The 23,753-nt window shown below is 43.1% G+C and overlaps 1 protein-coding gene across 1 annotated transcript; it reads right to left on the bottom strand.

Moving 5' to 3' along the window:
- Window positions 1–19,039: 19,039 nt before the first annotated feature.
- On the bottom strand, window positions 19,040–22,734 carry LOC110487882 (large ribosomal subunit protein eL14). Its single transcript, XM_021559799.3, has 6 exons — window positions 22,627–22,734; window positions 20,854–20,955; window positions 20,337–20,431; window positions 19,843–19,942; window positions 19,372–19,425; window positions 19,040–19,135 (listed from the first exon to the last, which is right to left on the bottom strand). The coding sequence occupies exons 1-6, from the start codon at window positions 22,627–22,629 to the stop codon at window positions 19,073–19,075; spliced, it is 417 nt and encodes a 138-aa protein (XP_021415474.2). The 5' UTR covers window positions 22,630–22,734; the 3' UTR covers window positions 19,040–19,072.
- Window positions 22,735–23,753: the final 1,019 nt, after the last annotated feature.

Genomic DNA, 23,753 nt, shown 5'->3' with positions numbered 1-23,753 from the left:
TATTGTGACCCTGTGTTTATTAACGTGGATATGGACTTTGCCCACTTCAGCATGCTTTTACGGCACAATCGATGTCATGCAGGGCTAAGGGGCCAGAAGGTTGAGGGTTCGCCAACCACCACGGACCAGCTCACTCTCCCTGCCTGTTTGATTAGACCTACACTATGATCAGAGCAGACTGCAGACAATGATCAGCTCGGGGGAAATCAGAGTTTCAACATTTTGATGTCATATTTTTTTATACATGCAACAGATTTTCACCCCATAGGGTTTCTGTGCCGATGCACCACACAACCAATCAAATTGACTTCAGGCGCTTCAATATCATGGTTTACAGTAAATAGACTGTCAATCAATAGACTGTCGATCAATAGACTGTCAATCTGGACAAACAGAAAATACATCATCCCTCCCCTACCTTGTAGACTTACCCAGTATGGAAGACTTGGCTTGACAATCTCTGAACGTCTTAAACCTTCTGGGTGTTTTGTTATGTCTCTTTCAGTCCATCAAGCCACTGCACAGTATGGATTGATTGAATAATTGATTTTATTTGTAAGTTAAGAAATACATATATACACACAGTACAAATGTTTTTTTAAGTGTCAGGGATTGCACGATAAAGTCGGGGACATAATTTCCATCGTGGTCCTTATTTTTTTTTATATAAAAAATAAAATAAATTTTTTACCCCCTTTTCTCCCGAATTTCGTGGTATCCAATTGTTAGTTACTATCTTGTCTCGTTGCTACAACTCCCGTACGGGCTCGGGAGAGACGAAAGTTGAAAGCCATGCATCCTCCGAAACACAACCCAACCAACCCGCACTGCTTCTTAACACAGCGTGCATCCAACCCGGAAGCCAGCCGCACCAATGTGTCGGAGGAAACACCGTGCACCTGGCGACCTGGTTAGCATGCCCTGTGCCCGGCCCACCACAGGAGTCGCTAGTGCGCGATGAGACAAGGACATCCCTACCGACCGAACCCTCTCTAACCCGGACGACGCAAGGCCAATTGTGTGTCGCCCCATGGACCTCCCGGTCGCGGCCGGCTGCGACAGAGCCTGGGCTCGTGGTCTTATTTTTAACATAGATACATTACATAGACAGACACATAACATAGATACAATACATAGACACATCACATCACATAGATGCATTATATAGACACATTACATGACTGTAAGGGATTTCCTCCTTTTCTTCCGAAGAGGAGCAGCTAGAAGGATCGGAGGACCAATATGCAGCGTGGTTAAAGTTCATGGTTCTTTAATCAGAGAAACTATACATGAACAGAATACAAAACAAGAAACGTGAAAACCCAAAAACAGTCCTGTGTGGCACAAACACTGACAGAGGAAACAACCACCCACAAAATACTCAAAGAATATGGCTGCCTAAATATGGTTCCCAATCAGAGACAACGATAAACACCTGCCTCTGATTGAGAACCACTCTAGGCAACCATAGACTTACCTAGACAACTACACTGAACACAATCCCATAAATCTAATAAACCCCTAGACAAGACGAAACACAATAAATCACCCATGTCACACCCTAACCAAAATAACAAAGAAAACACAGAATACTAAGGCCAGGGCGTGACAATTACATAGACACATAACATAGAAACAATACATAGATACATCACATAACATAGATACATTACATAACATAGACATAACACATTACATAGATACATTATATAGACACATACCATTACATAGACACAACATTACATAGACACATAACACAGATACATTACATAGACACATTACATAGATACATTACATAGACACATTACATAGACACATTACATAGATACATTACATAGATACATTACATAGACACATTACATAGACACATTACATAGATACATTACATAGATACATTACATAGATACATTACATAGATACATTACATAGATACATTACATAGATACATTACATAGACACATTACATAGATACATTACATAGACACATTACATAGACACATTACATAGATACATTACATAGATACATTACATAGACACATTACATAGACACATTACATAGATACATTACATAGATACATTACATAGATACATTACATAGATACATTACATAGATACATTACATAGATACATTACATAGACACATTACATAGACACATTACATAGATACATTACATAGATACATTACATAGATACATTACATAGATACATCACATAGATACATTACATAGATACATTACATAGACACACATGAATTTTTATTGTTTTGTGCGTTTCATGAATAAAAAGATGTGGAACCCATATCACTCTGCGCCTTGGTCCGAATGTTATTTTGACGATGGTGACACATACACACATGACATAGCTACATGACATACAGTTGAAGTCAGAAGTTTACATACACCTAGGTCAAATACATTTAAACTCAGTTTTCACAATTCCTGATATTTAATCCTAGTAAAAATTCCCGGTCTTAGGTCAGTTAGGATCACCACTTTATTTTAAGAATGTGAAATGTCAGAATAATAGTAGAGAGAATGATTTATTTCAGCTTTTATTTATCTCCTCACATTCCCAGTGGGTCAGAAGTTTACATACACTCCATTAGTATTTGGTAGCATTGCCTTTAAATTGTTTAAATTGGGTCAAACGTTTCGGCTAGCCTTCCACAAGCTTCCCACAATATGTTGGGTGAATTTTAACCCATTCCTCCTGACAGAGCTGGTGTAACTGAGTCAGGTTTGTAGGCCTCCTTGCTCACACACACTTTTTCAGTTCTGCCCACAAATTTTCTATAGGATTGAGGTCAGGGCTTGGTGATGGCCACTCCAATACCTTGACTTTGTTGTCCTTAAGCCATTTTGCCACAACTTTGGAAGTACACTTGGGGTCATTGTCCATTTGGAAGATCCATTTGCGACTAAGATTTAACTTCCTGACTGATGTCTTGAGATGTTGCTTTAATGTATCTATATAATTGTCGTCCCTCATGATGCCATCTATTTTGTGGAGTGCACGAGTCCCTCCTGCAGCAAAGCAGCCCCACAACATGATGCTGCCAACCCCACAACATGATGCTGCCACCCCCGTGCTTCACGGTTGGGATGGTGTTCTTTGGCTTGCAAGCCTCCACTTTTTCCTCCAAACATAACGATGGTCATTATGGCCAAACAGTTCTATTTTTGTTTCATCAGACCAGAGGATATTTCTCCAAAAAGTACGATCTTTGTCCCCATGTGCAGTTGCAAACTGTACACTGGCTTTTCATGGCGGTTTTGGAGCAGTGGCTTCTTCCTTGCTGAGCGGCCTTTCAGGTTATGTCGATATAGGACTCGTTTTACTGTGGATATAGATACTTTTGTACCGGTTTCCTCCAGCATCTTCACAAGGTCCGTTGCTGTTCTGGGATTGATTTGCACTTTTCGCACCAAAGTATGTTCATCTCTAGGAGACAGAATGCGTCTCCTTCCTGAGCGGTATGACGGCTGCGTGGTCCCATGGTATTTATACTTGCGTACTATTGTTTGTATAGATGAACGTCGTACCTTCAGGCATTTGGAAATGACTCCCAAGGATGAACCAGACTTATTTTTATGAGGTCTTGGCTGTTTTCTTTTTTCCCCCATGATGTCAAGCAAAGACGCACTGAGTTTGAAGGTAGGACTTGAAATACATCCACAGGTACACCTCCAACTGACTCATGATGTCAATTAGCCTATCAGAAGCTTCTAAAGCCATGACATCCTTTTCTGGAATTGTCCAAGCTGTTTAAAGGCACAGTCAACTTAGTGTATGTAAACCTCTATCCCACTGGAATTGTGATACAGTGAATTTCAGTGAAATAATCTGTCTGTAAACAATTGTTGGAAAAATGACTTGCGTCATGCACAAAGTAGATGTCCTAACCGACTTGCCAAAACTGTAGTTTGTTAACAAGACATTTGTGGAGTGGTTGAAAAACGAGTTTTAATGACTCCAACCTAAGTGTATGTAAACTTCTGACTTCAACTGTAGATACATCACATTACATAGATATATAGCATACAGTGGCAAAAAATGTATGTGGAATACCTGTATTTCTGCATACATTTGTCATAAAACGTCACTACCATAGTATGTGTACAGTACATCCTGTTAAGTCCTGCTGGATATACTATTAAAACAACTGTCATACTTGAGTACAAGAACCAGTGCATTCAGAAAAGTATTCAGACCCCTTGACTTTTTCCACATTTTGTTACGTTGCAGACTAGAAAAAGTATGTGAACCCTTCGGAATTACCTGGAGTTCCGTATAAATGTCATAACATTTGATCTAATCTTCATCTAAGTCACAACAATAGACAAACACAGTCTGCTTAAACTAATAACACACAAACAATGATACGTTTTCATGTCTTTATTGAACACACTGTGAAAACATTCACAGTGCAGGGTGGGAAAAGTATGTGAACCCTTGGATTTAATAACTGGTTGACCCTCCATTTTGCAGCAATAACCTCAACCAAACATTTTCTGTAGTTGCGGATCAGACCTGCACAATGGTTAGGAGGAATTTTGGACCATTCCTCTTTACAAAACTGTTTCAGTTCAGCAATATTCTTGGGATGTCTGGTGTGAACCGCTCTCAAGGTCATGCCACAGCATGTCAAATCAGGTTGAGGTCAGGAACCTGACTGGGCCACTCCATTTTCTTCTGTTGAAGCCATTCTGTTGTTGATTTACTTCTGTGTTTTGGGTCATTGTCCTGTTGCATCACCCAACTGCTGTTGAGCTTTGATTGGCAGACAGATAGCTTTACATTCTCCTGTAAAATGGCTTGATAAACTTGGGAATTCATTTTTCCGTCGATGATAGCAAGCTGTCCAGGCCCTGAGGCAGCCCCAAACCATGATGCTCCCTCCACCATACTTTACAGTTGAGATGAGGTTTTGATGTTGGTGTGCTGTGCCTTTTTTCTCCACACATGGAGTGGTGTGTTCCTTCCAAACAACTCAACTTTAGTTTCATCTGTCCACAGAATATTTTGCCAGTAGCGCTGTGGAACATCCAGGTGCTCTTTCGCAAACTTCAGACGTGTAGCATTTTTTGGACAGCAGTGACTTCTTCCATGGTGTCCTCCCATGAACACCATTCTTGTTTAGTGTTTTACGTTTTGTAGACTCGTCAACAATGACGTTAGCGTGTTCCAGAGATTTCTGCAAGTCTTTAGCTGACACTCTAGGATTTTTCTTAACCTCGTTGAGCATTCTGTGCTGTGCTCTTGCAGTCATCTTTGCAGGATGGCCACTACTAGGGAGAGTAGCAACAGTGCTAATCTTTCTCCATTTATAGACAATTTGTCTTACTGTGGACTAATGAACATCAAGGCTTTTAGAGATACTTTTATAACCCTTTCCAGCTTTATGCAAGTCAACAATTCTTAATCTTAGGTCTTCTGAGATCTCTTTTTTTAGAGGCACGGTTCACATGAGGCAATGCTTCTTGTGAAAAGCAAACTCAAATGTGGTGAGTTTTTTATAGAGCAAGGCAGCTCTAACCAACATCTTCAATCTCGTCTCATTGATTGGACTCCAGGTTAGCTGACTCCTGACTCCAATTAGCTTTAGGAGAAGTCATTAGTCTAGGGGTTCACATACTTTTTCCAACCTACACTGTGAATGTTTAAATTATGTATTCAATATAGAGAAGAAAAAATACAATAATGTGTGTGTTATAAGTTGAAGCACACTGTTTGTCTATTGTTGGAACTTGGATGAAGAAAATATCAAATTTGATGACCAATTTATGCAGAAATCCAGATAATTCCAAAGGGTTCACATACTTTTTTTTGCCACTGTATATACATTTACACTACATAGATACATTATATAGACACATTACATACTGTATATACAGATACATTATATAGACACATTACATACTGTATATACAGATACATTATATAGACACATTACATACTGTATATACATTTACACTACATAGATACATTATATAGACACATTACATACTGTATATACATAGATACACACAAAAAAACAGGTTCGACTGTTCACACATTAGCCAGCTTTTGACATTCATTTTAAAAGGAAGATTGTGCCACAAAATCATGCTGAAGTGGCTTTGCGCTGCTGTGGTAGTTTGTTCTTACCAGATAGACTCTTATTTAAAACAGTGAATATTACCGTCTCTGGCTCTGGTATTATGCTGGTGGACATTTCTAGCAAATGAAAAATAGTTGGTACCTGGGGTCTGAGTCTGGGATACTTCTGTGGAACTGAATTAATACTACTCTTTATCCACAGATAGCCGGCCTAGCTGTTTAAAATGCTGGACCTCCAGATGAGCATGAGGATGTGTAAGTACAATTCTTACACGCTTGTTTTGGCTGGTCTGTAGCTTATTCTTGAGACGTTTGGGGCTGCTGGTGTACCATGATGTGCGGGCATAACCAAAGTAACACTGGACGAACACGCTTGCCTGAGTCTTTAGACCAGGGTTTCCCAAACTCGGCCCAGGGGCCCCCCCTGGGTACACGTTTTGGTTTTTGCCGTACACAGCTGATTCAATTTTTTACACCTTTATTTAACGAGGCAAGTCAGTTAAGAACAAATTCTTATTTTCAATGACGGCCTAGGAACAGTGGGTTAACTGCCTGTTCAGGAGCAGAACGACAGATTTGTACCTTGTCAGCTCGGGGATTTGAACTTGCAACCTTCCGATTACTAGTCCAACGCTCTAACCACTAGGCTACCCTACCAACTAATCATCAAGCTTTGATCATTTTAAATCAGCTGGGGGGGGGGGGGAAGACTAAGCATGCACCCTTTCAGGTCCCGAGGACAGAGTCTGAGAAACACTGCTTAAGTTTGTCTATAGCAACATCCAATTGGTGACCAATTTTCATGGGAATATTCAAAAATCTGGAAAAAAAACAAGATGTGCATTTTCCCACCAGAGTTTTGTTTGCATCAAATTGACTTGTTGTGGATAAAAGTCTGTGCGTAAATACATTATCCACACAAAAAAATAACTTTTGGGGTTAAATCCCCATTCTTGGTTTTGTCAAATTGTCCACTGTGGTATTGGCACGTGCGCTCTAGCCAACATCTCACAGATACAGTGCAGGTATAGCCTACACGATGAGATTATTATGGACAAAAGATTGAGATTCTTTTTATTTATCAAACGGCAGCCAAGTATCGATCATCGTGTCACCAGAATAATAAGACCCTCGATATCTATTGAATGGAGCATCAAGCTCATCACTGAGCACTTCCACCCCTCATTTCAACTGTAGGGCTAATAAAATAAATGTCCTACGTCGTGGGAGACCACACAACATGTCAACATGTGACTCCCAAGTTTACTTCAACATGATGGTTATTATTTCAATTGTTGTTCATTAAATGCATCTGTCACGGCAGATTTCCTCCTCTTCCTCTGAAGAGGTGAAACAAGGATCGGACCAATACGCAGCGTGGTCGGTGTCCGTGGTTTTTAATAAGAAAAACTAAACATGAACACAAATACAAAATAATAACGTGAACTGGCAAAGAACCAGTCCCGTGTGGCACAAACACTGACACAGGAAACAATCACCCACCAAAATACACAAAGAATATGGCTGCCTAAATATGGTTCCCAATCAGAGACAACGATAGACAAGCTGCCTCTAATTGAGAACCAATCTAGGCAACCATAGACATAAATTAACCTAGGAAGGAAACAGCCCCATAAACTTACAAAAAACCCTAGACAAAACAAACACCCTAGATAAGACAAAAACCATACATCACCCATGTCACACCCTGGCCTAACCAAAATAATGAAGAAAACAAAGACAACTAAGGCCAGGGCGTGACAGCGTCATCACTGCCATTTCTCACATAATTAATTTTACTGTATTTTGTTTAGTTAAAAAAAATGTTAAATCAACCTTATTTTACCAGGTAAATTGACTGAGAACACATTCTCATTTACAGCAATAAAACCTGGGGAATAGTTACAGGGGAGAGGAAGGGGGGGGGGGGGGGGGGGGTGAATGAGCCAATTGGAAGCTGGGGATGATTAAGTGGTCATGATAGTATGAGGGCCAGACTGGGAATTTATCAAGGACACCAGGCGTTAACACCCCTAGTCTTACTCGATGTTTACCTACAAATGTGCTGTTTCCACCAAGCCTGTCATCACATGTTTGTATCTGACATGTACTTTAGTCCCATTAAAAGGCTGGATGGAACCTTTTTTGACATCAACAGAATGTTGCAGATGATGGAATTATAATTTGTATGAATGTGCACTTTCCTACTGGAAACTTTGGAAGTAGCCTAATCAGATTAAAACAATGTGACTGGTTGTGTTTATACCACATAGAAAAGGTAATTAAATTAAAAAAGTTAAATGACAAATATTTAGTCTATATTGAAGCATTCGTTTCTTGGTGCGCGAGGAATAGCTGCTCTGATTGGAGAGGAGGCAGAGCCCGTGTTAAACTCACCTTAATAAATGGGACTGCCTGTGGCCAGTTATAGTAGGACGATTTGGGAGAATTATGATCTGCAACAGACAGATCATCTCAGTATCAGAAGTTTTTTTTTAAATACAGCCAGACTGGCATGCTACTGTGCCTTTCTAGACCTTATAAACCATATTTTAATTTTACTTAACTAGACACGTCAAACAAATTCAAACAAATTCTTATTTACAATGACGGCCTATAGTAGACCCACAACTGATCCAAATGGAAGGAAACGTTCAAATCACAGGGCTTTTGTGTCGTTATTCAAAGGACAATTTACTGCAATCTACAGTTTGTTAACTTGAAAACAATAACGCAATTATTCATTGTATTGTGGTGTTGTAGGCTAGTCTAGGAAGGAACATTGCATTGTGGTGTTGTAGGCTAGTCTAGGAAGGAACGTTGTATTGTGATGTTGTAGGCTAGTCTAGGAAGGAACATTGTATTGTGATGTTGTAGTCTAGTCTAGGAAGGAACATTGTATTGTGGTGTTGTAGGCTAGTCTAGGAAGGAACATTGTATTGTGGTGTTGTAGGCTAGTCTAGGAAGGAACATTGCATTGTGGTGTTGTAGGCTAGTCTAGGAAGGAACATTGCATTGTGGTGTTGTAGGCTAGTCTAGGAAGGAACATTGTATTGTGGTGTTGTAGGCTAGTCTAGGAAGGAACATTGTATTGTGGTGTTGTAGGCTAGTCTAGGAAGGAACATTGTATTGTGGTGTTGTAGGCTAGTCTAGGAAGGAACATTGTATTGTGGTGTTGTAGGCTAGTCTAGGAAGGAACATTGTATTGTGGTGTTGTAGGCTAGTCTAGGAAGGAACATTGCATTGTGGTGTTGTAGGCTAGTCTAGGAAGGAACATTGTATTGTGGTGTTGTAGGCTAGTCTAGGAAGGAACATTGTATTGTGGTGTTGTAGGCTAGTCTAGGAAGGAACATTGCATTGTGGTGTTGTAGGCTAGTCTAGGAAGGAACATTGCATTGTGGTGTTGTAGGCTAGTCTAGGAAGGAACATTGTATTGTGGTGTTGTAGGCTAGTCTAGGAAGGAACATTGTATTGTGGTGTTGTAGGCTAGTCTAGGAAGGAACATTGTATTGTGGTGTTGTAGGCTAGTCTAGGAAGGAACATTGTATTGTGGTGTTGTAGGCTAGTCTAGGAAGGAACATTGTATTGTGGTGTTGTAGGCTAGTCTAGGAAGGAACATTGTATTGTCCCTAAACAAGATCAATGGCGGAGCTGTCTCATGTCGTCACTGTTATTTTATGCGCAATGATGCACCTGGCCTCTCCGCTATCAGCTATTCCTATTGGTTCTTCTGGATGCTTTTATGTGTGGTATGATTGTTAGTTAGCCTATTGCAGATCTGGACAAACAATCCACCTACCACTATTGTCACTATGAATGGTGGATAGAGAGCAGGATACACAGACTGGTAGACTATATTGAACTGTGGTATAGTTAAGCAATAAGGGCTGTTCTTAGGTACGACGCAGCGCTGTGGTATATTGGCCATATACAACAATCCCAGCGGTGACCTTTTGCTATTAGAAACTGATTACCAACATAATTAGAGCAGTGCAAACAAATGTTTTGTCGTACCCGTGGTATAAGGTCTGATATACCACGGCTGTCAGCCAATCAGCATTCAGGGCTCGAACCACCCAGTTTATAATAAAAGTTAGCATGCGGAAAAGCGTAGTGCATAAGGGAAGAAACAAAACCTCTTTATATAGAGGAGGTGCATGTAAACAGATGAGGAAATGTGGCTAGGATGGAAGAAATTACAGTGCCTTCAGAAAGTATTCACACCCCTTGACTTTTTCCACATTTATTGGGGTGTGAATACTTTCTGAATACTTATTCTTCCCAGGAAGCCACAGTATACGAGGCAGACACCACATACCCCACACCCAGGCAGACACCACATACCCCACGCCCAGGCAGCAACAGCATACCCCACACCCAGGCAGCAACAGCATACCCCACACCCAGGCAGACACCACATACCCCACACCCAGGCAGACACCACATAATCCCACACCCAAGCAGATACCACATACCCCATGTCCAGGCAGATACCACATACCCCATGCCCAGGCAGATACCACATACCCCATGCCCAGGCAGACACCACATACCCCACGCCTAGGCAGACACCACATACCCCACACCCATACAGACACCACATACCCCACGCCCAGGCAGACACCACAAACCCCACACCCAGGCAGACACCACATACCCCACGCCCAGGCAGACACCACATACCCCACGCCCAGGCAGACAGCACATACCGCACGCCCAGTCAGACACCACATACCCCACACCCAGGCAGACACCACATACCCCACACCCAGGCAGACACCACAAACCCCACACCCAGGCAGACACCACATACCCCAAGTCCAGGCAGACACCACATACCCCACGTCCAGGCAGATACCACATACCCCACGTCCAGGCAGACACCACATACCCCACGCCCAGGCAGATACCACATACCCCACGCCCAGGCACACACCACATACCCCACACCCAGGCAGACAACACATACCCAGGCAGACACCACATACCCAGGCAGACACCACATACCCCACACCCAGGCAGACACCACATACCCCACACCCAGGCAGACACCACATACCCCACACCCAGGCAGAAACCACATACCCCACACCCAGGCAGACACCACATACCCCACACCCAGGCAGAAACCACATACCCCACGCCCAGGCAGACAACACATACCCAGGCAGACACCACATACCCAGGCAGAAACCACATACCCCACACCCAGGCAGACACCACATACCCCACACCCAGGCAGACACCACATACCCCACACCCAGGCAGACACCACATACCGTGAGTATTTTTCAGATAAATGCTGTAAATACATCACTGGGGGCATGACCTCGACCCCGACCACCGTCGTCTCGGTCGTTTTCTATAACCATCTTACTCATTGCACCAGCAAATGGAGGAAGAACTAATTATTTGTGATTAGAAAGCCCATGAGAACAAGTACAATCTTCAGCACACAATGTCCAGGGGGTGAGCACCCTCTACCACTATGGGACGGTTTAGTTGGTGAAACGAAAGAAGGTCTCATTTTCCAATTGTTTGTTGAAGGAATTAATCAGAGCATCACGCTTATCATGTGGAAAAACCCAAACCCCAGTCGCTACATTCTTCTCTTATAGTCTGATGTGGAGACATCCCCACCCAACACTGACACTCTTCCGTCACCTCTATCTCGACGATCACCTCACCTGTCACATCAATATATCCTCCCTCCCAACCCCCCCTGATTGCCGTAGCCTAGCAACAGCGTAGCCACAGAGACCCGTGATGTCTTCGAAAATGGAATCAAAAGTACAAACGGATACAGGTTTGTTCTGACCATAGTATTATGGGCTGTTAGTATTAGAGCTGAAGGATGGAAAAGGGGCAGGCTATCATCTGTAAAATCATCTATCCTGATCTTCTGTGACCTTCCCTGTCTGCAGCCGACGGCAAACCTAATTTTCCCTTTTTTGGGGGATCAATGAAGTACAGTGATTGATTGATTTATTGAAATTAATGCATTAGTTTATTAATTCATATATTTATTCATTCATTACATATCAAGACCTGAAGAAATTGAGTATGGCTCCCTCCCTCTTTCGCTCTCTCTCTCTCTCCACTCCTTTATCAGGCAGCAGATAAGAGCATATAAGAGAGTACATGTTCACAGGTTCAGTGTGTCAATAGTCAAACTGCTATATAACAGTCACCCCACTGTTATTATGCAACAGTTCTAATGTTGTGCTCTTTAAAGACCCCGGGTCCAAAGTCCCAGTGAATGGACCACTTCTGTAGCTCTATAGATACGGGCAGACATCCAAGCACAATGCCAGTTCTCTTTCTGTTTAGCAACATTTACTATTGTATTGGGATCCTCGTTAGCTATAGCCAAAGCTGCGGCTACTCTTCCTGGGGTCCACACAACTCATGACTCAATCACAGTTTTCACCCTAACAGCTCACAAAATTAGCTACAGATGAAGATTCCTCCCAGCTAAGGCTTCAACTCAACCACAGTTTTCACCCTAGCAACCGTACCATTCAGCTCATAAATGAGCTCCAGGTGGAGATTCCTACCTGCTAAGGCTTCAATTTAATCCTTCACCTCAGGGACCGTGTTGAATTTCCCTCCCGCTAAAGTTTCAATTTAATCCTTCACTTTAGCTACATATGTGGACTTTTTAGATATCCGTCACTCCACTCCGTTCAATAAATTGAACAGCATCATGATCAGATTGGGGTTTCTTCAAACTCTATCATCCCCTGCTGGCACTACACGACTGGCTACGATTCTACGGTAGCTCTGTTGGAAACAGAGAAAGACAGAGAGGATGAGGGTCCATCCAAATCATCTTGGTGCCTGGACACTGTCCTTGCACTTCAAGGCCTGCGCTGAGACATTGACTTATCAACCCCCCAACTCCCACTCAGGAAACCCCAACCATAAATGATCAGCATTATCATCACACTGCAGGCCCGCAACAAGTAACCATCATTGACTCGTGTTTTAGTCCATGTCCCCGCTTGAGGCTTAGGCTCAATGGTACAGTTCAAGAAAAGCTTGTATCGAGCCTCCCGGGTGGCGCAGTGGTTAAGGGCGCTGTACTGCAGCGCCAGCTGTGCCATCAGAGTCCCTGGGTTCGCGTCGTAACCGGCCGCGACCGGGAGGTCGTCCGGGTTAGGGAGGGATTGGTCGGAAGGGATCTCCTTGTCTCATCGCGCACCAGCGACTCCTGTGGCGGGCCGGGCGCAGTGCGCGCTAGCCAAAGGTTGCCAGGTGCACGGTGTAGCCTCCGACACATTGGTGCGGCTGGCTTCCGGGTTGGATGCGCGCTGTGTTAAGAAGCAGTACGGCTGGTTGGGTTGTGTATCGGAGGACGCATGACATTCAACCTTCGTCTCTCCCGAGCCCGTACGGGAGTTGTAGCAATGAGACAAGATAGTAGCTACTACAACAATTGGATACCACGAAAAAGGGGTAAAATTAAAAAAAAAAATATATATATATATATATAAAAAAATAAAAGCTTGTATCTTGCACCTGCCAATTCAAGCTACAGTAGCTCTATGTTATTTGCAAATTAGCTTGTATTATGCTTGTATTAGAAACTCCGACTGATCTGAAATACCACAGCTGTGGCATTGGATTAGAGACTCAGACTGATCTGAAATCAGCTGCGGCATTGGATTAGAGACTCAGACTGATCTGAAATCAGCTGCGGCATTGGATTAGAGACTCAGACTGATCTGAAATCAACTGCGGCATTGGATTAGAGACTCAGACTGATCTGAAATCAGCTGCGGCATTGGATTAGAGACTCAGACTGATCTGAAATCAGCTGCGGCATTGGATTAGAGACTCAGACTGATCTGAAATCAGCTGCGGCATTGGATTAGAGACTCAGACTGATCTGAAATCAACTGCGGCATTGGATTAGAGACTCAGACTGATCTGAAATCAGCTGCGGCATTGGATTAGAGACTCAGACTGATCTGAAATCAGCTGCGGCATTGGATTAGAGACTCAGACTGATCTGAAATCAGCTGCGGCATTGGATTAGAGACTCAGACTGATCTGAAATCAACAGAGGGAACAGAGGGTTAACTGCCTTGCTCAGGGGCAGAACCACAGATTTTTACCTTGTCAGCTCTGGGATTTGATCCAGCAACCTTTCGGTTACTGGCACAACCCTCTAACCACTAGGCTAAACTGGATCCTGGACTTCATGACGGGCCACCCCCGGGTGGTAAGGGTAGGCAACAACACGTCTGCCACGCTGATCCTCAACACGGGGGCCCCACAAGGGTGCATGCTCATCTCCTGTACTCCCTGTTCAGCCATGACTGCGTGGCCAAAAACGATTCCAACACCATGATTAAGTTTGCTGATAACACAACAGTGGTAGGCCTGATCCCTGACAATGATGAGACAGCCTATGGGGAGGTCAGAGAACAGGCAGTGTGGTGCCAGGACAACAACCTCTCCCTCAATGTGAGCATGACAAAGGAGCTGATCGGGGATTACAGGAAAAGGCGGGCCGAACAGGCCTCCATTAATATCAACGGGGCTGTAGTGGAGCGGGTCGAGAGTATCAAGTTCCTCTGTGTCCACATCACCAACGAACTATCATGATCCAAACACACCAAGACAGTTGTGAAGAGGGCACGACAAAACCTTTTCACCCTTAGGAGACTGAAAAGATTTGGCATGGGTCCCCAGATCCTCAAAATCTTCTACAGCTCCACCATCAAGAGCATCCTGACCAGTTGCATCACCGCCTGGTATGGGAACTGCTCGGCATCTGACCGTAAGGTGCACAGAAGGTTGTGCGAACGGCCCAGTACATCACTGGGGCCAAGCTTCCTGCCATCCAGGACCTATACAATAGGCGGTGTCAGGGGAAAGCCCATAAAATTGTCAGACTCCAGTCACCCAAGTCATAGACTATTTTCTCAGCAACCGCACGGCAAGTGGTACCGGAGCACCAAGTCTAGGCCCAAAAAGCTCCTTAACAGCTTCTACCCCCCAAGCCATAAGACTGCTGAACAATTAGTCAAATGGCCACCAGACTATTAAATTGACCCCCCCCCCCCCCCCCCCCCCCATTTGTTTTGTACACTGCTGCTACTCTCTGTTTATTATCTATGCATAGTCACTTCACCCCTACCTACATGTACAAATTACCTCAATTAACCTGTACCCCCGGCACATTGACTCAGTAACAGTACCCCCTGTATATAGCCTCGTTATTGTTATGTTATTTTGTTACTTTTTATTATTTTTTTTACTTTAGTTTATTTGGTAAATATTTTATTAACTCTTCTTGAACTGCACTGTTGGTTAAGGGCTTGTGTGCAAGCATTTTACGGTAAGGTCTACTACACCTGTTGTATTCGATGGTTGTGACAAATGAAGTTAGATTTGATTTGTTCCACGATATATAACCAGTTGATATTACAGATTCAATAAATTAATCTTAAATGACAGTTGCTTTTTTATTGACTGAGGGTACAAAATATTAGGATCACCTTTCTAATATTGAATTGCACCCCCTCTCGCATTCAGAACAGCCTCAATTCGTCAGAGCATGGACACAGCAACGTGTCGAAAGTTTTCCCCTCTGACTCAGCAACGTGTCGAAAGTTTTCCCACAGGGATACCGGCCCATTTGACTCCAATGCATCCCACAGTTGTGTCAAGTTGGCTGGATGTCCTTTGGGTGGTGGACTATTCTTGATAAACACGGGAAACGGTCGAGTTGGAAAAACCCAGCAGCGTTCCATTTCTTGACACAAACCGGTGCTCTTGGCACCCACTACCAGGAGCGCAACTTTCACTGGGGACACCCCCCACATTCTGAAATTGCATTTTTTGTCCCCCCACAGTTTTATAATTGGAATGTGATTCGAAACAAGGCAATGGTTTGTTTTAGGACGATGTGGACGCCTCCGTGCGGTCAGGTAGGCTGTTTGGAGTGTTTATCACTGGATATAAAAAATAAAATAAAAAGTTACGCTCCCCCCCCACTTCTAAAATCAAAGTTGTGCCCCTGCCTATGTAACTGATGTGAAACAGCTAGCTTAGTTAGCAGTGTGCGCTAAATAGCGTTTCAATCGGTGACGTCACTTGCTCTGAGACCTTGAAGTAGTAGTTCCCCTTGCAATGTAACAAGGGGAACAGTATAAGTTTAGACCACACATCAAGAACAGTCACCCACGAAGCATCGTTACCCATCGCTCCACAAAAGCCGCGGGGAACTACTACTTCAAGGTCTCAGAGCAAGTGACGTCACCGATTGAAACGCTATTTAGCGTACACTGCTAACTAAGCTATCCGTTTCACATCCGTTACACCTACTACCATACCCGTTCAAAGGGCACTTAAATATTTTGTCTTGCCCATTCACCCTCCGAATGGCACACATACACAACCATAGCTGTCACCTAGTCAGTCTATGACACGGAAAGAGCAGGTGTTCCTAATGCTTTTTTTTACAGTGTTTATGGGGCAAATTAGCAATTAGGATTTGTTATCTGTAATGGTTATAATAAAGCATTGTTGCTATCTGTTGGCATATAGATAAATAAGCACTTTCTTTCCCCAGACAAGTACTCAACAAAAAATAAAGAACGGGAGTATTAGAACAGTCCAAACGCCCATCCCTAATAAATACATCCAACGTCAGTTGGTTTTTCTACCATAAATTTCGACATTAAAAACGGGTCATTTGAAGACACTGGGTGATAGAACAGTGTACCGCAGATGTTTAACATTGTAGCGAGACAATGCCAACGGATCCCTCCTTTGAGTGTCATAAAGCGCCAAATCTCATCTTCTGTTAGATAGAAACAGAGTTGTTCTCACTCCCATCTCTTATTATCCTGAGTCTGGCAGTATCTCAGATTGTGCTATTTTTGGTCCCCCCCCCCCTTCCCCCTCCCCTCTCTCTCACCCTGACCACAGTGTGAGAGAGAAGCGCCCGAACACAATACCAACCTACATTCCCTCCCCCACTCAACACCAACCCGACAACACCACTCTTCTTATCTAGACATGCCTGTTGAGGGTGGAGGGTGTTGAAGGTGGCACAAACAGACTTGAATCAGCCACACACAGTAGGGAAGTGCTACTGACGATATATTACCCCCATAGCGCATTCATTTAGAATTGCGAACACAAATCTAGTTTATTTATCAAACGTTTGATGAGGCGCATCTACCCCTCCTTTGCTGTTCACACATTATTCGATCACTAAAAGCCTTGTTCACACAACAAGCACTTATGCGCAAATCCGTTTTGGAATAATGATTGTCCAAACAGCACGTTTCAAGTGGCCAAAATCAGATGCGTTTATTCAGAAAGCAGTCATCCACTGACATGGCTACGAGAGTTGACCTAGAAACGACGGGTGTGCGCGAAATATCTGATTCCATGTGCTTTTATAGTTGTTCAGACTGCAGGAAAGAAACACTGATTTGAATCATAAAAAATAAACGTTTGAGTCACTTAACTGTCAATATGAACTAGGCTTAAGAAAAGCATCCCCCACAACAAAAAAGCACATTTGAGTTTATTTGCCAGTTTCTCAATCTTTCACCACCACCTACTGCATTAAAGGAGAATAGCATAGCAACGGCGTTGTGTATTGCGTTAATAACATTTAGACTACGTTATCCGCAGGCTATGCGGATGGTTAAAGAACGCCTTGCATGGCTAAACATTGAGTTTTCTAGCTGAAGTATATGTTCATTAAAAGTAGTTAAACCTGTCATTATATAAGGAACAAACATAACAGGCGTCATATTCCATTATCTGATACAGGGTGTCAGTTTCCAACAGTTACCATTTCAAACGGATGCGCTCAATTTAATTACTTAAAACTGAACATGTACCCGTTGTGACCATATACAAGTAGTGATTTGTTAATGTGTTGTTATTCAAGTGAGCCCTTTAAATTTAAAAAAAAAAAAGAGTCGGCTCTTACATCTCCCCCAGCCAGTTAGATTGTGACCTGCACTAGTTGTCAAGGCGTTTCAGGAGAACAAACTGCTGGTCTGCAATGCAGATTATACAATCATAATATCAGTGGTACATACTACCTCAACTAACCGGTGCCCCCCGCATATTGACGCTGTACCGGTACCCCCCCTGTATAGTCTCTTCACATCTGTATTTTTCGAAACGGCATTGTTGGTTAGGGGCTCGTAAGTAAGCATTTCACTGTAAGGTGTTAAGCGTGTTGTATTCGGCGCATGTGACAAATCAAATTTGATTTAATTCACTTGCTCTTATCATGTTTTGTTTTATATTCTGTAACATTTCACCTTGAGAAACACGAGTTGGTTGTGCCTTCAACAGACAACGCAAAATGTACACGTCTCAAAGCAGCAGACGACTGCAGTAAACGTAGCATTCACCTTCTGGGTTGAAACGAACAGTAGCGACTCAACATGTAGACAAAAAATTCAAAATTACATTCGATTATAAAGTCGGGTGGGATCGGACGGCTACCCGCTGCTCTAATGTTCCTCGTCGCCGTGTGTAATGATATAGGCACACCTGGTTTACATTTTTTTTTTTTTTTAAGTTGCAACGTTTCTAAGTGTGATCTAGAAATGTGTCTTTACTCGTACATCACACCGACAGCATCATTGCATTTTTTTTGGGTACACCAGAATTACCATTCGTTTCCAATGAAACGTTGCGTTTGCCTTGCAGCATTACATTGCAATGGGTTCTTTGTGGTGTTGGATTTATGGAACGTACGCATCAGACTGTATGTGTAGACGACTTGACAGAAATGGTAGCAGAAGGTGAATGTTGAACTGTTGTTGCACACGTATCCCGATGACCCTGCGTATTATTTTACGCAAGGATGCTGTCTGTGCGATCGAAGCGATAGCTAGCCCTATGCTGTGATTGACAGGTGTGCAGCAGTAGTAAGGACCAGAGAAAGGAGAACAATTCAACCAGAGGATTTATTAATGACAGATCACGCCTTCTTCGCTGCCTCTTTCTGCAGCCTTTTCACCTCATGCTTGATGACCTTGTTCCTCTGTGGACACAAACAGCAAATCAGTGACCAGTCAAATCATTCAGGAAATGTATTTTATCACTTACCACTATATGCAAATAATAATTTCCTTTGCCCCGTTAGGTTGTATTGTCACATACATTAAAACCCTTCATGTGTTTGGGGATTCAAATACAACATCTTGTTGTTTTACACGTAATGTGAAACCCAAAATATTCAATACAATAATGAATAATCTGAGCGTTTTCTCCACTCACCATCTTTTTGGCTTTCATCACCTTAAAGCGATCAAAGTCGGACATCTGGGCCCTCTGCAGAGACACACAACAGTTACACAACAGTTACATCAAAATATTGGCTTATTGGACGGATTCAGGTAGGTCCTTCCCCCTTTTTTAGCACATTTGGTTCTTTGTGAATACCACCCTGGAGTTGCAGAAACATTGCAGTAGCATAAGCAAGACAAAAATGTTTGTGGGCAGTGATTCACCTAAAGCCTACTGAACTATCATATGTCCAATTTGACAAAATGTTTAGCCACAACCCTTAAGGAACCAACTGTTAGCCACAAGCAGACCAACCCCCCCCCCCCCCCCCCCCCCATTTAATAGCTCCAGGGCTATTAAGGAGACAGAAGGACTAGTCCAGAGACTGTCAGAAACATGCAGACCCCATAAGGAGTTGCTTATTGATTAGCAGCTTAAAAGTATTCTAAAAACACACTGTACCTTTTGCCTGGCTTCGATCTTCTTGGCCCAGTTGCTTTCTGCCCACTTCTCAGTGACTTGGGCCTTTTCCCAGGCGCGTCTCACAAACTTCTGACGAGCGCTGCAACACAGGAAGGGTTATGGCTCAGAGGATCGAAATGGGCAGAGAAGAACCAAAGGTATTGTGTTCTGTGAGGCTATTGCAGTAGGTCTGTAACTATCGACTCAAAATCCACCACAGGGAAAACAAAAGCCTAACTCAATTAATTGAAGCGTGTGTGTGTGTGTGTGTGCGCGAGAGGATGTGTTTTGGTACCCACTCAGCTGTAATAAAACTGACTGAACCAATCAAGGTCTTGAGGACGGGAAAATATTCATGTGCAACCCGTAGCGAAACATTTTGCAACGCAAATAAGTTTATATTGGACAGAGTTCAGTAGGTACCTTCCCTGTTTCATTCAGTTTGCTTCTGCTTGGTTCCTAGTAAATACAATTCTCGAGGTTCTCTCACTCACCTGTGTGGAACTTTGATGACGTAGTCAGTGAGCTGCATGCACTTGAAAGGCATTGATTGTCTCTTCACCCCTGTGCAGGGACCATCCACCAATGCCTGAGACAAACACACCACAGCCAGTTTAATTAAAACATGTCTATGCTGAGTTGAACCGTTCTTAAAATGTGTTAGCTTACGCCAACAACATGGCTCTACCACTCACACCGTGGGGAGTTTTTGGTTAACTCATTGGACACTTTGAAGCAGGACTCTGGGAAAGTGTTGGTGGATAAAAGACAGACAAACAACCGCTACCAGACTAGGTGTTTCAGGTACCGGTTTGGAGCCGGGCTCATGCTCCAGCCCTGCAGCAACAACAGTCAAGCAATTCCAGGCCAGAAAGAAGACTTGACTAGTTGATCATGTGAATCTGATATGTTACTGCAGTGTTGGAACAAGCCTGAACAACCAGTAACTTAAAAGGAAGAGAGTTGGAGACCTCTGGCATAAAGTCAGGATATCATCAATGCTATGCTTACTCTGTTTTGGTCGATGACATCAACGATGGCCACCAGGCTGCCTGCGTGGGGCCCGAAAGAGATGTAAGCAACGCGGCCAATCTCAACGTAGCGCTTGAACACCTGCAACAAATAAGTGTTGTTAACTAGCTTGGTAGACAAAGATCCAGAAAAGAGAATTATGATAGCCTGGACACTTTTAACAATGCTTTTTTTGTTGTTGCTGTGGAACCCAGTTTCATAATATTACCATATGTCCCAGTTGCTTAATTGAATCACGAAAAAGGCCTTATTTCGGGGCATTTTTTCACCCTGCCAGCTCCCATTAGTTCTAATGAGCACCAACTCACCTTCTGAATGTTATATTTCCCTGTTTATTCTACGTTACAACACCTGCTTTGCTATTGTTGGCAATGAGATCTGCCCACGTTGCTTGTAGTTAAAATGTTAACAAATCACTCATGGAAATGTGGTAGTCGTCCCAATTGTTTACTATAGGGAAATATAGGTATGTATTTCTATTTTGCCAAATATCTCGCAATGTGTACATTTTTTCTTCAATTGGACACCATTTTTTAAATTTGATAATCTCTCTCTCTAATTATGTAAGGCTGGGCAGTTTACTCAGTACTCATCCAACGCCAGCCCCGAAATACCCTTTAGCCTTGGAACGCTAAGCTCCCCCACTGTTTTGGAGAGGCATGCTGGTATATTTCGCCAAATATCTCGCATCGTGTATATATATTTTTTCTAGCCGGACACCATTTTAAAAATCAGGATAATCTCCTCTTTGTAATTACACAAGGTTGGGCAGCGTGCTCAGCTGTCATCGATCGCTAGATCAGAAATAACCAAAAGTTGCAAACATTTTTTACCCTACTTCCTCGTTATGCACACCTGGCACCACAGATGTGCGGATGTTTACTTTCTACACTAGTTACTTTTCATTTTGGTCCTAAGATTGTAGTGGTCAAATAAAATAAAAAGGAGGGGGATACATGTTGGTGACATTTAGGTGAAATTGAATTATAAGCGTCACTCCAGTCAAAACAGGCTCTGTGAACATTCGACACCATTAATTTGCTATGGGCTCGCGCTAGTGTTCCAGCTTAGCCACGTTCTGACTATTTTTACGCTTTGGGTGAATTTTGACTCTGTTGTCCAGCCTACTGACGGACAAAACACTTCGGTAGACGTGGGTCACTAGCTAACTACTTTCTTATAACCCTCTCGACACTGTCAAAAACGTAGATGGGTTATCGTGGTTAGCTAGCTACACGTTTTCCAAATTGTGATTTACATTTGGGACATGGCTATTAGTTTGTGGGAAAACAACAATACCGAGAAGTGTATAGACGCTAACAAGCTGTACCGGAGTGGTACTAGTAACTTATCCCTAAGCCTAGCACGCTAGCAGAAAACGCAACTACCGTTAGCTAGTTTACATATGGCCGTGGAACGACAAAAAAAAAAAACTAAGAAAACAAATACAGAAACTACTCTGAGTTCGCTCTTCCAATTAGTTTGATGCTGGCGCTGCCTGAACTCGATAGTTGACTAACGCTAGTCTACTGATTATCGGCCTGTTCTTCACCACGTTGTAGCATGCGGAACAGCCGACATTTTTATTATGTCCAAAACCCATCGAAACTATTTTCTTCAAAACTTTAAACGCTAATAAAGCGAACATAACGATACACTATGTATTTACAAATCAGTTGAGGGTGCTTAACAATAAGGAATATTTTTATTTAATCATTTTTTCAAACTCCACAAGCTTCATTGCGAACTCACCATGATGGCAGTCCGCTTCAGAAAGGACGTACCAGTTTCCGCTCGACGCAATTACGCTTTCCGGTCTGTAAATGCGCACGCGCGTGTGGGGGATTTCTTATTCGCGTGGTTGGATAATGTTTCAGTTCGGAATGCTCATCACGCCATCTACTGCAGAGAAGTGTGTTGGTGTCAAATACAGTATGAACAGCTTTATGTATATTTACACAATTATATGATTGTTCCTTTGGTAATTTTTTTTTTTTACACCTGAAGTGAATGAAGAAACAGTGTATCTTCGCAGCTGCAAATTATAACTTGTTCTCAACTAGCCCACCTGGTTAAATAAAGGTGAAATCTTCAATCCACACAACAATCTGAATCCATTTGACTAGGCTTGTACAAATCAGAATCATCTTTATTCACCAAGCACATTTACAAATACTCTAAATGTTCACCCACGACTGCGTGGCCATGCACGCCTCCAACTCAATCATCAAGTTTACGGACGACACTACAGTGGTAGGCTTGATTACCAACAACGACGAGACGGCCTACAGGGAGGAGGTGAGGGCCCTCGGAGTGTGGTGTCAGGAAAATAACCTCACACTCAACGTCAACAAAACAAAGGAGATTATTTTGGACTTCAGGAAACAACAGAGGGAGCACCCCCCTATCCACATCGATGGGACAGTAGTGGAGAGGGTAGTACGTTTTAAGTTCCTCGGTGTACACATCACGGACAAACTGAATTGGTCCACCCACACAGACAGCGTTGTGAAGAAGGCGCAGCAGCGCCTCTTCAACCGCAGGAGGCTGAAGAAATTTGGCTTGTCACCAAAAGCACTCACAAACTTTTACAGATGCACAATCGAGAGCATCCTGTCAGGCTGTGTCACCGCCTGGTACGGCAACTGCTCCGCCCACAACCGTAAGGCTCTCCAGAGGGTAGTGAGGTCTGCACAACGCATCACCGGGGGCAAACTACCTGCCCTCCAGGACACCTACACCACCCGATGTCACAGGAAGGCCATAAAGATCATCAAGGACAACAACCACCCGAGCCACTGCCTTTTCACCCCGCTATCATCCAGAAGGCAAGGTCAGTACAGGTGCATCAAAGCTGGGACCGAGAGACTGAAAAACAG

Source organism: Oncorhynchus mykiss, chromosome 30 (genome assembly GCF_057628025.1).
Source record: "Oncorhynchus mykiss isolate SJ-2025 chromosome 30, ASM5762802v1, whole genome shotgun sequence".
Lineage (NCBI taxonomy): Eukaryota > Metazoa > Chordata > Actinopteri > Salmoniformes > Salmonidae > Oncorhynchus > Oncorhynchus mykiss.
The sequence above is the reverse complement of the archived record's forward strand: the minus strand, read 5'-3'. Positions and strand labels throughout refer to the sequence as shown.

What these genes read in the sequence shown, in the direction of transcription:
- LOC110487882 (XM_021559799.3), bottom strand. An exon ending in GTCATCAAAGTTCCACACAG is followed by an intron (nt 19,943 to 20,336) that starts GTGAGTGAGAGA and finishes CCTGTGTTGCAG; the next exon opens with CGCTCGTCAGAAGTTTGTGA. An exon ending in TGATGAAAGCCAAAAAGATG is followed by an intron (nt 19,136 to 19,371) that starts GTGAGTGGAGAA and finishes TTGTGTCCACAG; the next exon opens with AGGAACAAGGTCATCAAGCA.